Source organism: Pocillopora verrucosa, chromosome 6 (genome assembly GCF_036669915.1).
Source record: "Pocillopora verrucosa isolate sample1 chromosome 6, ASM3666991v2, whole genome shotgun sequence".
Lineage (NCBI taxonomy): Eukaryota > Metazoa > Cnidaria > Anthozoa > Scleractinia > Pocilloporidae > Pocillopora > Pocillopora verrucosa.
The window spans coordinates 4216199-4232580 of NC_089317.1; the positions used below are offsets into that span (position 1 = coordinate 4216199).

The window sequence follows — 16382 nt, forward strand, 5'->3', positions numbered from 1 at the left end:
GAGCCATCCCTCGCGAGTCTTGTACAGCTGGCGAATTCCATTGATAAGCTCAGTTGGATCAAATATACCAAGCAGTAGTAAAATGAGTAAGAAATCTAATGAATGCAGCATTGTGAGTAAGAATCACATATCAGTAATCATATGCTTGCAATATGCAGGAATTTTGCCTCCATGGACATAGTTAATCGAGCTGGCTTGCCACAGGTCTACTGTATGTAAGTGTTAGAGTGTCTGAAGTAATGAATGGAATGTGGTAGGTTTGAGTCCCAACAGAATAAAAGTCGTACGCACTCACTAACCATTTCTAGTGTTCTTAATGGTTCTCTCAATTTAGGTTATATGAAAATGATTTATCTAAGTGTCGCTCAGCTAAATCTATTTTTGGCTGGAAGCAATTACTTCTTTTTATACATTGGAAATTAACCAAAGCAAATGCTAGTCAACGTCATATTGGTAACAAAAAGTGAAAGTCAAAAAGTTTAATGTAACTTGATTAAATGGGACTTAAATTTTAAGTTTAACTTACAGCAATAGCCTCAGGTCAACGCTTTATGGTCAAGAAAAGGTATAACGTTGTCACAACAGAAAGAACAACCGGTTACCTTAAAAATTCCATTATAGGAATTACAGAATTTGTGTCGAAATATCTACGCTTTAACAGGATCTTTCATTACAAAAACTCAACTTCGACTGCGGGTCTGTTTAAGCAACCATGACACTGGTTTCTCCGTTCGCTACCACGCAGCAAAAAATTTGAACATTAGGGTATAACGTTTTACTGATTTAACCAAATGTTTGTCTCAGTGGGAATATAACTCTTAACTCGTACACTCAAAGCGTGAAATTGAGGTCAGGATATTGAAACGAAAGCTATCCTCGATCGCAAGCTTTACTCTGTTCCAGTTAAACAAAACACTAAATCAATCTGTTCACAAAATTTTTCGCTTGCCTATAAGTTGGAACTCAAAGACGCCTGATTGCTTGTCTAGTAAGTATTGTATGTCGTACCCTTAAACGTTTCTTCGATCGTAGATTAATGTATTTTGTGTACAGCTGAATAAACTGCTTGCGTTGAATTTTCATTCAGCTTCGGACGTAGCTTAACCGTTGCGTATGTGATTCAAGTTTTGCCGTTTTGACGATCAGATATGATATTGACTTCAGGTGGCTTTAATTTGAAGAAAAATTGAGAGTTAAAACGGATTACCAAAAAGTGAAAAAATTTAATAACTCATTGATTCCATTCGCTCTTGTTTCTGACTTTAATTGAAATTTTGATGTCTGGAATAGCCAAAGAAGTGTCGGGAATTTCCCAGGTATATTTCAGAGCCAGGCGAAATGAATTTATAACGGTTATTAATTGAGTCAGTTCATCCCTGGTAGAGGAAGTGGCGCTGATACAGTCGTCGATGTAGCGACCGTAGAGTTCAGGTTTGGGGTCGTTGTATTGACTGAAAAATTGATGTTCGATAAAACCTACGAAACAATTGACGTAGCTGGGTCCCATTTTGCTTTATTAAAAGCAATTAACTTTTCTACCCCGCATTTTTTACCCCATGGCTCAGGTGTCATCTTTCCTTGAATGTTTTCTTCAATACACCCATTTCATTTACATAACGATAAAGCAAAAAGACCAGAGTGTCTATTAAGAAGCTTTTAACAAATCATATTTTATTCCAGCGTCAATGCATATTAACCTAACAATTTTTTTCTGCTTCGTGAAGCCTCTGAGTTTGGGTTTGTGTTTGGGTTTGGGTTCGATCAAATTCTTGATCCACATATTTTTTTAAACACGTGGAATTCAACGTCTCCCTTTTGATTTCTTTGGCTACACAGGTTTTCTGAAGGGGTCAATTTTTTAAATCCAATTGACAGAATGAACCGACAGGAATCTAGAGGTAACATTTCATCTGTACAAGCTCATTGGTCAAGTCGTGCAGTAAATTATTCCATAGGTTCCTGTTTCTGACTTGTTGGATACGAGATTGGTATAGCCAGTTCATATCAGGCGCGGGCTCATGGAACAACTGTTAAATATAGTGCACATATTATAATAAGTATATACAGTAATTGTACGAAAGACAAAGGTTCTTTGATTACGGCTTACGTCCATTTCTTAGGCAAGACCACTGAATTAAAAAAAATGCGGGGACTTCGATTCATTAACCGGTTCTAGGCGTTCATTTAGTAAAACAGAACGAAATAAATGAACTGTGCGATAGTACCAACAAAACAGTACGCGACCCGACCCACCCCTGGCCCGTTTTTTCACTCGGCTGCTATCATCGCATCACCATCAAGTTTACCATAATTACACTTTGCATTTGCAGGAATTGTACGTGAAAAGTTAAGTGGTTTTTTCAAAGACAATACTCTGGACGCCAGTAATAGCAATGTACACTGTATGTCCCGTTACAAATCCATTTATTTCCTCTTTCACGACAAAGTGCAGTTTACGTGACGATAACTACCAATAATTCCCAGAGCGCTAACTATTGTTGACTGTTCAAAATTGTATGGTCAGCATCCGTTCTCATTATTTTTTTTTATCCTCTCCAGGCTACTCGAGAGAGCACTAATGATTTGATAAACATCTCCAGGGGTAAAACCTGTGCATTTTAATGAATAGGTGTTAAAATATTATCACACTTTCGCGACATGCTCCTGATTGTGGCGACAAATCCTAGGAGATAAAGTTATTTACCTGCATAAATCAGATCTTAAAATTTAGCTTCTTTTGGTCTTACCATACCATGTATTTCACGATTTCTCTACATTTCGTTTCCCGCAGAAAAGTTAGGAAAAAGTCATTTCCCTCTGGACAAAAATCTTCAAAATTTTATAAACAATTTTCAGCAAATTTATCTCTCAAAGCTAAGACGATCGCACAAGTAATGTGCCAAGTATAGTTTTTATTAGGATAGGGCTAATTTTTAATTAATAATACTTTCAGTGTAAAAGTATTTCGAGTTAGTATCGCAGGTAGATGCGGTCTTAGGGAAAGCAGTTTATGCGCCGGATAGCTTTCCTAAAACCAAGCGGGTTTTGCGGCAAAACAATTTTTTAGCAATTTACTAAAACTGCAGACAACTACGGCACACAGAACGAGATCTCACCAATCTAGTTAATTGGATATTTTCCGCACTATCCTGCCTTTCAGTATTGAGTCAGAAAATAAACTGAACTCCAACGCTTGTGTCGAGCATGCGTGTAAGTGCTAAACACGTTAAAGAGAAAATGAGAGTATACTTTATCGGTAAACTGATAAAAGCGTTACAGCGTTTAAGAATATAAAATCAATTGAGTTATAACGTTCCAGCCTAATTGCTTCACACAAAATGGCTTTTTCTACCAAGTAAGCGTGTGAGGAAAAGGTGATTCAGCCCTGAAACTTGTTGTGGCAAAGTGTTCAAACTGTTAGCCGGTCATATACCGCGGATTCTATCTAACTACACTATTAAATCCTCGACGTTTGCATACAACTGCTTGTCGTACATTGTCATGTTGATCAGCTTCTGCAAAAAAGAATAATATAATAATCAGCATCATTAAAAAAGTGTTCCTCTTACGTTATAAGCGTTTGTCCTCACAAGTGGCCAGTTTTTCACACCAAAACAAATTCAAGAAAGTGTTTGATGGTGACGTCTGCAACTCTTTGTGCGTCTCAGTACAATTTTGCAATAATCCTACGATCTTTTAAATAACCATAATGAGTCAATTGTCGTTGGGACAATCTAGTTCGCTTCCTCCTTGTTTTTCGTGTAGTGCTAGCTTCAGTGACATAACAAGAAGATGCAATCCCAACTTCGTAAAAATTACGCTATCTAAGCTAAACGCTATTAAGTTTAAAACCCTATTTAGCTGAGCCTAAGCCAGTCGGTCTCCTTGTGTAGGGTTTCCATGTCCTTAAGCTGATTTTTCAATTCAGTAAAAGTTGGTCTTGCATCTGGGTCATTCTTCCAGCATTTCATCATAATCTGATACCTGGTATTGTTCAAATGATCTTTTAGTGAACGTGAAGTGAACGTTTCCTTGTAGGGTAAGAGAGAACGAATAGAAAAAGCACTTACAATTCTTCATCGACGTGTTGTGGTTTAGGCATCCTGTATCCATCCTGAAGTAAGTTTGCAATTTTTCTGCCATCCATTCGTGGGTAAGGTGAACCACCTGGAAGAACCATAAGACCATCGAAATATAAATGTGACGAAAAAACGACCTTCACTGAAACACCACCCATGTCATTTGATGTAGTTTGAAGCTCATTACGTTTGTCTAACTGAACACGTTACATTGCTTAATTGAACATGGTATATAGCAAAAAACATCTACAGGGTCTTATAAATCTCCATTCGATGTTACCTATGGTAAAAATCTCGTACAGCAAAACTCCATAACTCCATCTGCAGAAAGACAAATCAAACAAATAAATATTGGGTGACTGAAGACATTTACATTTTATACGACAACTAAAATATATGTATTCTTTTACAAAGCATAGAATTCATCTCGTGATTAAAACTGATAAAACTTCGAGAAAGATGTTTTTCGTCTTGTCACGATTGTGGGACGAAGGAAAAATTTTGAGTCCCCACGAGGAATTGAACCTCGGACCTTTGGATTCCGCGCTCCGATTCTCTCTCTTGTTTTTATTTACAAACATGACTCTATCGACATTGCTGATCCTTGCAGTATGCAGGACGCGTGTCATACGAACTAAGTAATAGATCTAACTCACAGTGGTATGAGCATCGGAGAGCGGAATCCAATGGTCTGAGGTTCGATTCCTCATGGGGAGCGAAGATATTTTCATTGTCCAACGCTCGTGAGAGGATGAAAAACATCTTTCTCTATCTCTTTACCGAGCCCAAAATTTACCCTCCCTCTTATTCTATTGGTAAAACTTGTTGGAAAATTGCTACGGGTAATAATCAGGTATACTTACACATCACTTTTGGTGGTATATTTACCATACATCAAGGCCTCATAAGCTGTCCACTTCACTGGAAGACGGCCCTAAAGATATCAAATATCACTTTTTTGAAACAGCTAAAAAATTATAGGAGGCGACCGGTCAAAGACAGTGATATTTAAAATTATAATCGTATACGAATGGCTGTTTTCATTATGGTCCAAGGATTTTGTAATCGAAATCAGGAGTATATCGGCTCTACCACAGCAATGATTGTGAAAGATCAGTAAACTGAACGATATGTAGTACCGTCCCCACCTCCCCTTTTTCTTGATTACCTTAGTCTTTCGTTCATAAATATTTTCCTGCTGCACATCTCTGGCCATTCCGAAGTCTGTCACTTTACAAGTTTCCTTTTGTCCAACCAACACACTACGGGCCGCAAGGTCTCGGTGAATGATCTAAGAACGCATTGATACGAGAGCAAAAATTAGCGATTCCAGAGGAAAAAGAACTAGAATGAAATGATTCAGATAGGAAAATAGAAATATCCAGCGACATAATATGGTGTGTGTATTTCTCTTTCTTCCAGATGGCAGAAAATTAAAATTACTATAATTACTGCTCCATGTTCCAAAGAGAAGCAAACTACTTTATTTCTGTAATACCTGGTTTTTTCATAGAAAGCTTATCTTAAGATTTTATTCGAAATAGGATTCTGTAATATAGCAGTTTAGCAACCAAAGACGAATTTTTGAATTTCAAGTTTTAAGAGGCGATCTCTGTAAGAGCGGTCCAGGGCATTTCGCATCGGAAAAAAGTTTTCCCTCAAACTTTGCCCAATAAACTATCTTTAATAACAAGTAAACAAAACCACATTAGTTTCTGGAAATACGTCAAAATAAAATTTTTAGAGCTTTCAAAAGTCAAAGCTGCAAAAGGCCCTTTTTTGACCTCTTGCGACATCGAAAATTTCAAAAGTTGAATAGCCCGGTCTTCGTATCACACCGCATGCAGCAAAAAATATTTTATATTCTTAAAGTGTGTGATATATAAGGTGTATAAAATGCATTTCAATTTTGATATTCGTTTATTCAGAGGTTCGTCATAATTTATTTAAAAACACTCGTTGGACAGCTTTCTGAAATTGGTTAAAAGTACTCTTTCTTTCTTGGTTGATATTGCTCAAGTCCAGACCAGACCATTAAAAACTCTGCTTGATTTCTGCTAATAAGATGTTTGGCTGCAGAAAAAAATAAAAACATCTTGCACTTATTGATTTTCTTCGCTGAGGTGACTTCGAACTTCTAGCGATATTGCTAGCGCGCCGACCACAAAATTTATATTTGATTCGGATTCAGTCCCCTTCTATTGCTCTCGCACATCCAGGAGAAAATTAGAAACATAAATATCACATTCACACGAAATGAAAATATTTCATACTTTATGAAGGAACAATCATATTAGCAAAAAGTAACACATTTTTTGTCAATATTTACCCGATCTTCTTTCCCGCTTCTTTAGACTCGTAGGTGGAGCAGGTATGCAAAGGTCCCGTATGTCCGGCTGCCTCACAAAGATTTGAACTATTAGCTCTTTGTTACTTTTAAATTACTTGAAGAACCTCGAGGAACCTGTATGAAAGAAATGCGGCCTCGCCTCTTCGGAGTTGTTAAAAAGATGTGGAATGAATGGACTTAAGAGACAGACAGTCTCAACAGGTATTCCTGCAACAAAAATTTATCCCTTAATTTGCTGTTATACATTTCTCATAATTATCAAATGTTGTTAGGAAATATGAATAGACAAACATGCATTCACAAACATGTCCTTCAATAGCGAAATCCGCTATCGAAGTCATTCCTAGAAAACGCAATGCGAAAATTAGGGGCAAACCAGAAACTAAAATCTGGAATCTTTTGTGTTTTGGAATCCGGAATCTGCAACGGTAGAATCCGGAATCCAGCACCTGGAATCCGGAATCCACAGCGTGGAATCCAGAATCTAATACTGTCCTGGATTACCTTACATGGGGCGAACAACAGACTCCAATAATAAAAATTTAAGGACTCTTTTTGAACTGCTCAAACCTCTAGATAAGTCTTTTGCATCCATAGTTATTAATTTTGGTGTTGAGAATGTTCACAAGAAAATTTAATGTAAATTGTCGCGGCTACGACATCATATTTCATTTTTCCGGGGAATCGTTCTTGTACCTACTCCACACCGCTGTATTGTGGCAAAGCTTTATCAGACTTCATCTGATAATTTGGTCTATAATTATTAAAGTTATCAGCAATAGAGGTTAACTTAATAAAATTTTGTTTATAAGAGATTCTGCCTCTCATCTAATGAATTCTGAAATTGCGATTCTTTTAACAAGATCTGCAATTAAACATTCTTTCCAGAAGAACCTTCTACTTCTTTGCCTGCTAGAAAGAATCCTCGTTCTTGAGAAAAAGAATTCCGGATTCTTGTGGCAAGAGTTTCTGAAATTGCAATTCTGTTCGTAAGATTTTTCATTAAATATTCTTTCCAGAAGAACTCTCTGCTTCATTACCTGCTAAAAAGAATTCTCGTTCTTGAGAAAAGAATTCCCGATTCTTGTAGCAAGAGTTTCTGAAATTGCAATTCTGTCCATGAGATTTGCAATTAAACATTCTTTCCAGAAGAACCCTCTACTTCATTGCCTGCTGAAAAGAATTCTCGTTCTTGAGAAAAGAATTCCCGCTTCTTGGGACAAGAGTTTTTGAAATAGAGATTTTTTTCAAGATATTCAGATGTAATGCATTCTTACCACAAGAATTCTCTCTTCTATTCAATCTTGTTTCAAGAACCTCGATTCTCCTTGAAAGAATCACCATTGAAATGATTATTCTGATAAGAATTTTGGTTCTTAAGAGGAGAATATGCTATTTGGGGAATTTAGAGTGCTATAAAACTATAACTGTGTTATTTGAGGATCGAAATCTAAACTGTTTCATGTTTTGATTGCTATGTTCCGAATACAATAAATTTTCCATCGATTCTGGCATCCAAAGTCAGTTGTTCGTTAGTCTTTCGTTGCCCATCAAAGCCTGAATCAATTTTCCGGATATTTGCCCGATGATGAGCATGTTTCCCGTACGGCGTCTCAAGTTCTAGGAAACTGAGAAAATATTTACTCTGACATGCTAATATCCAACCAAGAAAATCCAGCCAAATTCAGCAATATGGAAACAAATAACGGGGTCAACCACAAAAACTGGGGAATATATACATATCAAGTGTTACAATTCCCAATGGATTCGAAAATATGAATCTGTTTCCAACAAACGGGAAGAGCTGACCTAAGCACTAAGCCACGAGGTTTAACAATTTGGCTTTAAAGACACAATTTCCTCGCGGGTAGTTTCAGGAATATAGCTGAAAATTATATGGTAAATCAATTACTTTACCTTGGCGTGAATCGTCTGCTTAGCAACGTCAAATAAGTCTCTCGAAGTAGAGATCAACCGCATCCAATCTGCAACTCAGCCATGTTGAAGACAGCTGTCAAATGAGCAAAGAATCCTTTCGGCTTGAAAGTTAACCAAGGAAGACTAGAAACGAGTTTCTAGTCTCTTTCAGTTCTTTAATATTCCAATATTCCAATATATAACATAATTTAATTTGCTTGTTGAATGAGGAAATGTACGTTTTTGTCTACTTTACACGTTAAGAAAACAGGTTAGGGAGTGATTCTTTATTAGCAAATTCCTTCTTACTCGTATTAAAAGTCATAGTTAATAAATAAAAAGTTTTATATTTAGAGCTTTCGCTTATTATTGTAGACGCTTGGACTCGTACACCGATCGAAGCTTCAACATCCTCCCCGGGCAACTCAAGGGAATTTTCCAAAAGGGGCCTTACCAGAAGAGGGGAATTTGAACCTTGCTTGGGTGGGGTGGGAAAATTTGAACTTGAAGTATCAAGTCCTTTCGGTGGAATCAGTACACATGTTTTAATTTTTAATGAGGAAGAGTTTAAAGGTGAAGAGTCCGTAGTATGATTCCATTTGATTAATCTTTCAAAAGAGATATTATGTGAATATCGATACCATCGTCGATTTATACTACGCTCCTGTACACTCTCTTTTATTTTTTTCTTTAATATCGTGGGGTAATTCTTATGAGTTCAATCTCCATCCCGTATTTCTTTTTCAGAAACATGTCATTCGTATTATTACTTTCTCCTCATTCTTAGAACATATTAGCCCTTTCTTTAAATCCTTAAAAATCATGAAATCTTTTGATCTTGTTAGATTTATTTTATGAGATTTTATGTACAAATTCCATAAACACCTCCTTACCTCCGTTTTCTCCGGCCTTTTCAGTTCTATCAGGAGTATTCATACCCACATCACTAGACTGGCTTCCAAACTTTTTTTGCTCTTCAAAATTCTCGCACAGTTAATGAATATCTCAAGTTAAGCAGCTTATCTGTTCAAAAAGAACTGAAGAATATATATATTGACATTTATCTTATCGCCGGCTGCGAGCATTCGCCCCACGTCATCGCTCTGACGAAGAGCGAACGCTCGAAACGTCAGCCTTTAAACTCTCTGCGGTGGCCAATTTACGTTGTCAACTCTGTTGATTACACTAAATTGTAAAGAAAACATAGGCAACTCTCGTGGGCATTATACTGTATTACAAACGCAGTTGGCTTTTCTCCCGGCTCTTGAATTAAACAAGTCATTCTCGATTCTCAAGAAAGCGAAACCTTTTTGCTATATAACAAATCCTTTATATATCCAGCTTGTTCGGTCGAGATGGCTAGATATTAAACTAATTTTTTTTTGCATTTTTCTAGATCAAGACTTCGTTCCAGTCCGTAAAAACGCAAAAAAAGAACTCGGCCAACATCCAGCCATTTTGGCCGAACAAGCCTAGTGAAGCTTAGTGGTACCACTGTACTGGAATATAGTATGGCGAGATAGTCCAGAGGTAAATCGGAGCGTTCTGATTGCTACTTACTTGGTCCTTATTTTCCCATACCCCACTTCCTTCAGCCGTACTAGGTAATAAAATTTGCGCGCTTTGAATAAATCTAAGTATTCATTTTTTTAAAATGTTTTCGGCCGTATTTTCATTTTGAATTTCGCTCGGACTGAAATAGTGCATCCGTTTAGGATAGTTTTGTGGAACAGAAAACAAGGACAGTTCGAGCTACAGTAAAACCACAATTACTACATTGAATACCAGGATATAAAAAAGGAATCCACAAAAACTTTAGTACCTGAAGCTGTAACATAATGCGTCCTGGTGATCAAAAGGGAAATTTTTGGGACCAAATGAGGAGCAATACATGGGAGTTGAAGATTTCAGATTTCAATTTTGATCAGTAACCGTGCGACTTAGAATTACTCTCGGTTCTTTTTGTCGTAAAGTAATTCTACAATTTATGATAAAGAAGTAGGCTGCTAAGTTCTGTATCATATAATAGCCGTTTTTAACACCTTTCACACACCACAAATCCCTACCCCCCACCCCAAGGGATCGAACTCTCATGTTAGAAGAGCGGTGTTACTCGTATACATTATCTAATCATGTAACTCTTAGTACTTTTTGGAAGCTAGTTTTGACGAAAGCAAGTCGTCGTTTAATTCTGCACTGGCTCGTTTAGTGCGTGCCTTCACAATGGAACGTTTGGAGGCTGACTGTTTTTCTGGGGAGATTTAATTGGCAAGATGAGCGGCGTTTGGCTGTCCCTTATTTTAGCGAGTATAGCACTGACTTTTCTGTCTCAAATAGTAGCCATGAGGTTCTTAGAAGAACTGTTAAAGATAGCAAAACCGGTTTCGAAAAACGGACAGTGGCTTCCTCTGCCTGTTGCTTTGTAGGTGCTCGTGTGAATGTGAGCAAGCCAGTGAAGGGGGAGAGGGAGCCTTTAACGGAGGCAGGTCTCGTAAAGGAATAGTATCAAAAGCTCTCTTACGTTACTGCAAACTTACTCAGTATTAAGTTCACCGTTTTTGTAAAACGCCAAACATAACACCTCAATTTAAAAAAAAGAGAAATTTTTCCGTTTAATCTGTTCCCATCACCATTTTACGTCTTTGTCGAGCGGCACTAACAGAGCTGACTGGAGATATTAATTGGTGAAACCAGAGATTAAATGTCCAATCTGTGAACTAATCTGAGTTCGGATACACCACGACAACTTACTCTGATGGGATTCTCATACAATGAGAGATGGAATTTCATGTGAAGTACTTTATTAAAGAAAGTCTGGAAAAATGCAAAAGGAAACCAAATGGAAAGAAAAAGGGAGTGGAAACATAAGAAAAAGAAAACACCGATGTAAAATGCCAAAATAAAAGAAAGGAGAAATTTAAGACTGATGCAAGTCACTCCAAAAAATAAATGCTCATCTCTCTTGTGAGGTGCAGGAGCAATATGTGATCATTTGTGGAATTTTCCTACACTTGAGGCTGTGGAATCTTAAGGGCAACTCGTTTTGTTAGTTGTCACACAAGAGAGATAAAAGAGGGGGTTTCCACATACCCTCCTACTGTGGATCAATATTTGTGGTGTAAAAAGATTGTATAAATGTGCAACCTTCAAACCAGTGAATACTGATTACTCATAATAAGCAGAGACGAGAGGATTTTGAAGCCCTCTATATTTGTTCCTGTACAGTTTTCTTTTCCTTAGCATATTTACAAACAAAGTGGATTACTTATACAAAAAGGCCAATGTAAAGAGTTTAAAAGCAGATGTTTTGAGTGGCAGCCCTTCGTTAAAGCATAGCCTTTTGCCAATCACTCATACAAAGGGCTAATGCTGGAAACATCAGCTTTGAAACTCTTTATGGTGGCCAATTTACATTATCAACTCAGTTGATAATACTAAATTACCCTGTTATACTCTTCCACAGATGAAGCACCACAGTTTCTTTAGAAACTTACCCCTTTTATCTACTTGTACAAACAGATGATAGAAATGCACGTTTCTTGATGATAATAATGGTATAAATACAGACAAACTTAGAAATATTTACTATCTTATTCAAAAATTTCTGTATCAGGCCCTTTGGTAGTGAAGGTGAGTAAGAAAGCTGGTAAGCTACAAACAGCTGTTGGGGTTGTCAGGGAAACTGCCACAGCCCATGCTGTTCTTTGCACTCACTCTCCTTCTCTCATTTCCACCAACCATGAGACTGACACAAGCTAAAAATTATTTCTGCTATTTTCTGGCTAAGAATTCTTCTTAAGAGATTCTAGCCTGCTTGATATTCCATCACTCTTGTCCAATAAGACTTGAAAGAGAACATTATAAAGGTAAAGAAATCCACCCTTAACACCTAAGATCTTATTTTTAATTCTCCCCTCTGGCTGCTACACATTTCCTTGTGAATTAGTTATGAGAATTTGGTGTTTGATCAAAATAACAATCTCTACCTGATAACGTTTCAGTATTCTCATTACCTGTTTTCTGGATAATGTAGGGAGAGGTAACATGTTAATCACTTCTGAGAGTTCAGAAGGGTTAACTCCAAGATGTGATTTATATGTAACTTATACTTACAATTTTTATAAATTATCCAGCAAAAGACTTGATACACATATTAACTGAGAAAGTTGTGTATTGATGTAACATCATATTCTCCCTACTAATTTACAAGAAAATGTAAAGTGGCTTGAAGGGAGAATTAATAAGAAGATATTGAGGGTTGAGGGACCTGTTTCACTCTTTCCTTAGATGCTCAAAAGCAAACTTTTTATAATTTATTCAACATGATTAAAAGGTCTTTCAACAGCAGTCTTTCAGAAAAATCTTTCCTTGATCACAATGTGTATGTACAGTCCATCTATTACTAACTAGTTATTAGATGAGGTTAAGCATAATGTATAATGGTAATAGGACCGAGTAGAGTCCAATTCTGTCTGTAATCATACAAGTGATTAACCCTTTAATCCCCAAAACTGATCAACATGTAACTTCTCCCTATAATATTCATGCACTATTCAAAAAACAGTTATAAGACTGAAAAAAAAATTTGAAAAATTTATAAGACAGTTCTTATTACATAAAATTGCAAGAGAAATCATGAACATTTCTTGTTCATAAATGAATGTACATGAAGAAACATCACTGAAAGTATGAACAGATGGAATTTTGAAAGCTTGCACATGTTATTTGTAATTTGCACTTGTGATACAACTTTTCACTCCTGTTACAAGAGAATTATGCACTTGTTTTCAGCCAATCAGAAGCTTGTAATTTTTTCATGTACATTATTAAACACTGTAATAATTTGGTGCAAGTGTTTAAAATGACTTCATGAAGTCATCTAAATCATCCATATATAGAAGAGATTAAAAGTAACCCTCAGGTATACACTACCCAAGAGGGTATAAGAGAGATTAAAAATAACCCTCAGGTATACACTACCCAAGAGGGAATAAGAGAGATTAAAAATAACCCTCAGGTATACACTACTTGAGAGGGTAAAGGAGAGATTAAAAGTAACCCTTAGGTATACACTACTCAAGAGAGTATAGAAGAGATTAAAGAGGGTACAAAAGAGATTAAAATAGATTAAAAGTAACCCTTAGGTATACACTACCTAAGAGGATATATATGGAAAGACTTAAGGTATTATCCTCATGCATACACCACCCAAGAGGGTATAGAAGAGATTAAAAGTAACCATGAGGTATACACTATTTGCCTCTTTTGACTGAAAGTTGAGGCATACACCGTCAATCTATATAACCATTTCACTTTTACTAGTTCTTGAATGTCTTTGTCAAGCTTGGCTATTCTTGACTGATATCTTGGCAACTCTCCATGATTATTTGATTAGAGGCATTTTGCAGCTGAAAAATCCTCTTGACTCTGCCTCAGGATTATTCAAAATTAATACTCACTTCACCTTCCGCAATGATTGTTAATTATCAACACTATTAGAACAGTATATGTATGTAATGCAAAAGAAGTTTAAATTATTTATTTTTCTCTACTGTACCTAATTTTTGGCCAAGTGATTCTCCATGCAGATTCAGCTGTTCACTTGAGTATGCATGATTACTGACCAAATTGGACAACATAAAGTCTAATTGTCACCAATTAATAATAACCATTACAATTTCTGGAAGAACAAATGCAAAGTTTTAAACTGAAAGTGCTTTTTAAACTCTGTGACTAGTGGATTTAACTGAGTGGACTTACTAACTAGTATGATTGGCTGCTTTAACTGTCCAAATACAGCTAGCCATGTCCAACCAATGCAGTCAAACCTTGATTATCTGGATCTCCATTATCCAGATTTTTCCATTATCTAGACTTGCTGCTCTGGTCCCATTTTCTACCCACATTTATACTCATATCTTCTATTCTCCAAACTCTGGATTATCTGGACTATAAAGCCTATGATTCTCCACAAGTCTGGATAATCAAGGTTTGACCATACAGCCAACTGTCTGGTTACACTGTCAGATTAAAACTCTATAAAAATAACTATCGAAAAATAAACCATCTAATGCACCAATTACATTTGAGGAAATTAAGTAATGGTTATGATTAACCCTAAGATTCCCAAACTTCTAACAGACAGTTATTGAGGGTGTTTTTTACCAAAATTAGAGCAAATCATATTTTAGAAAAGAAAGATGATTTTAATAATGTAAACATTACATAAAGAAAAGTGGTAATATTGAATGCCACGCAAATGAGTGATATAAACAAAACAGTGCAATTAATACTTATAAGCTTGTGTTGTATAAACAGATAACTCTACAGAAACAAAAACATTTTCACTGTACAGTGGCAGGAGTAATATTATAACAATAGAACCCTTAACCCTTTACACCCTAACATTAGTGTTCATATTCTCCACACTGATCTCTCTACATTTCCTGTGGTAATGTCAAGGAGAATTTGGTTGACAATCAGGTCAGCTTCTAATTATTTCTATTATTCTCACAACCCTTACACTTGATTCAAGGGTGATACTGTAAGGAGAAATTAGAAGCCAGTCACTCTTAGGGGTTTAAGGGTTAATAAACTGGTGAAAATCTTCCATCTGGCTTTTGAATGCATATTGATTATATGGTCACATGTTAGAGGATTGGACTCCAATGTTAATATCATGGATCATGTATTAACAAGACATGTTGGTTATTGAAGTAAATATTGTGATCAGTATGGTGAATGGCTTCATGTACAAATACATGCACAGACAGCAAGCAATCATACTGTAGGTAAATTATACTGTTCTCAAATGTATTTCTTTTGTCAGATTACTTAGAATGCTGTTTAGCTGTACAAATATTATATGCAATAACTGAAGCCTGCATGAATAATAAGCTGTGAAACTGACTTTCTTGGCTCCCCTCCCCCCCCCAAAATCCAACTGATTGAAAGCTAGAATATCATGACAGATGCTTGTATCCTAACACTTTAACTCCCACATCAAATTTGTAATTCTCCTTACTGTCAACCATACAATTCTTATGATATTAGTTCAGAGAATTTAGTATTGGATCAACTAATTATCTGAAATTGATCTTTTTCTTAATCCTTATCACTTATCTGATTGATATTGTGTAGATATTGTAAGGAGAAATTGTCTTGGTCACTCATGGGGGTTAGCAGGTTAAATTGTGCAGGAAAATCACGTTCATTTTCAATATTGCAGTATAGAGGAGAAATTAACTTTTAAAATAACTCAGCTTGAGGAATATTTTCCAACTTTCTCCATTTGAAACCAATTCACTTTCGATTTCCACTTTCATCAATATCAATTCTCGAAAATAAATTTGACTCTTGCACGTTTGCGTTATACGTCCGACAAAAAAAACCTACCTTCGAAATTCAGATTTTACATACAGCAAAATTTAGCTTACACATACCAATAGGCTTGCTGAGTGTAGAGAACTGGGAAGCTGTGACAAGGATTACTGACGGTGTGCGTTTCTTTATGTGCGATTCGTAAATATCCCCACATAGTTATTTTACGATGGTTTGTTAAAAGCAATCTTCTTACCTTTAGCTTTGAGCTTCTCTCCTGATATAAACACAATCTGTCACATAACGCTTGAAATCGATTCGACCAACAGCTGCCGGAAAACATTGATATGAATTCAACTCAATCACATAGAACCTCTCGGTTTCGATTCTCGATCAAATAGCTCAAGTTGTAGGTAGTTTTCAAATCGTCTGTCTCGTAACCGTACTACTGGCCCCAAAACTCATTTTCTTCTTGTCAATAAGTTAGTCGCTCTTTACGAATTTTAAAGACGTAGCATTTAGTTCGCAACCTACCGTCGATTCTGTGTTGCTTTGCAATGATGGGATGCTTCGAGGACCACGCGAACACAGACGATCATAATACGTCAATCACCTTATATCAAATAATCAAAGGCATTCATCCGGATGACTGAGTGCATCAGAACAATGAAATGTCTCGAAATAGAATAAGAGACATGGTAAGTTTTGCGCTCGGT

The 16382-nt window shown here is 36.4% G+C and overlaps 1 protein-coding gene and 1 long non-coding RNA gene across 2 annotated transcripts in view; both read right to left on the bottom strand.

Moving 5' to 3' along the window:
* Positions 1-16374, bottom strand: part of LOC136281542 (uncharacterized) — a 67549-nt gene extending 51175 nt beyond the window's left edge. The window contains exons 1-2 of the long non-coding RNA XR_010717835.1: positions 16201-16374; positions 15923-15995 (exon numbers count right to left, since the gene is read on the bottom strand). This is a non-coding gene — a long non-coding RNA (uncharacterized lncRNA). The remainder of the gene's footprint in view (positions 1-15922; positions 15996-16200) is intronic.
* LOC131780825 (tyrosine-protein kinase receptor Tie-1-like) lies at positions 3450-5334 on the bottom strand. Its single transcript, XM_066168076.1, has 6 exons — positions 5248-5334; positions 4943-5013; positions 4360-4400; positions 4071-4167; positions 3887-3984; positions 3450-3517 (listed from the first exon to the last, which is right to left on the bottom strand). Exons 1-6 carry the CDS (start codon positions 5293-5295, stop codon positions 3450-3452), a joined length of 423 nt encoding a protein of 140 aa, XP_066024173.1. The 5' UTR covers positions 5296-5334.
* Positions 16375-16382: the final 8 nt, after the last annotated feature.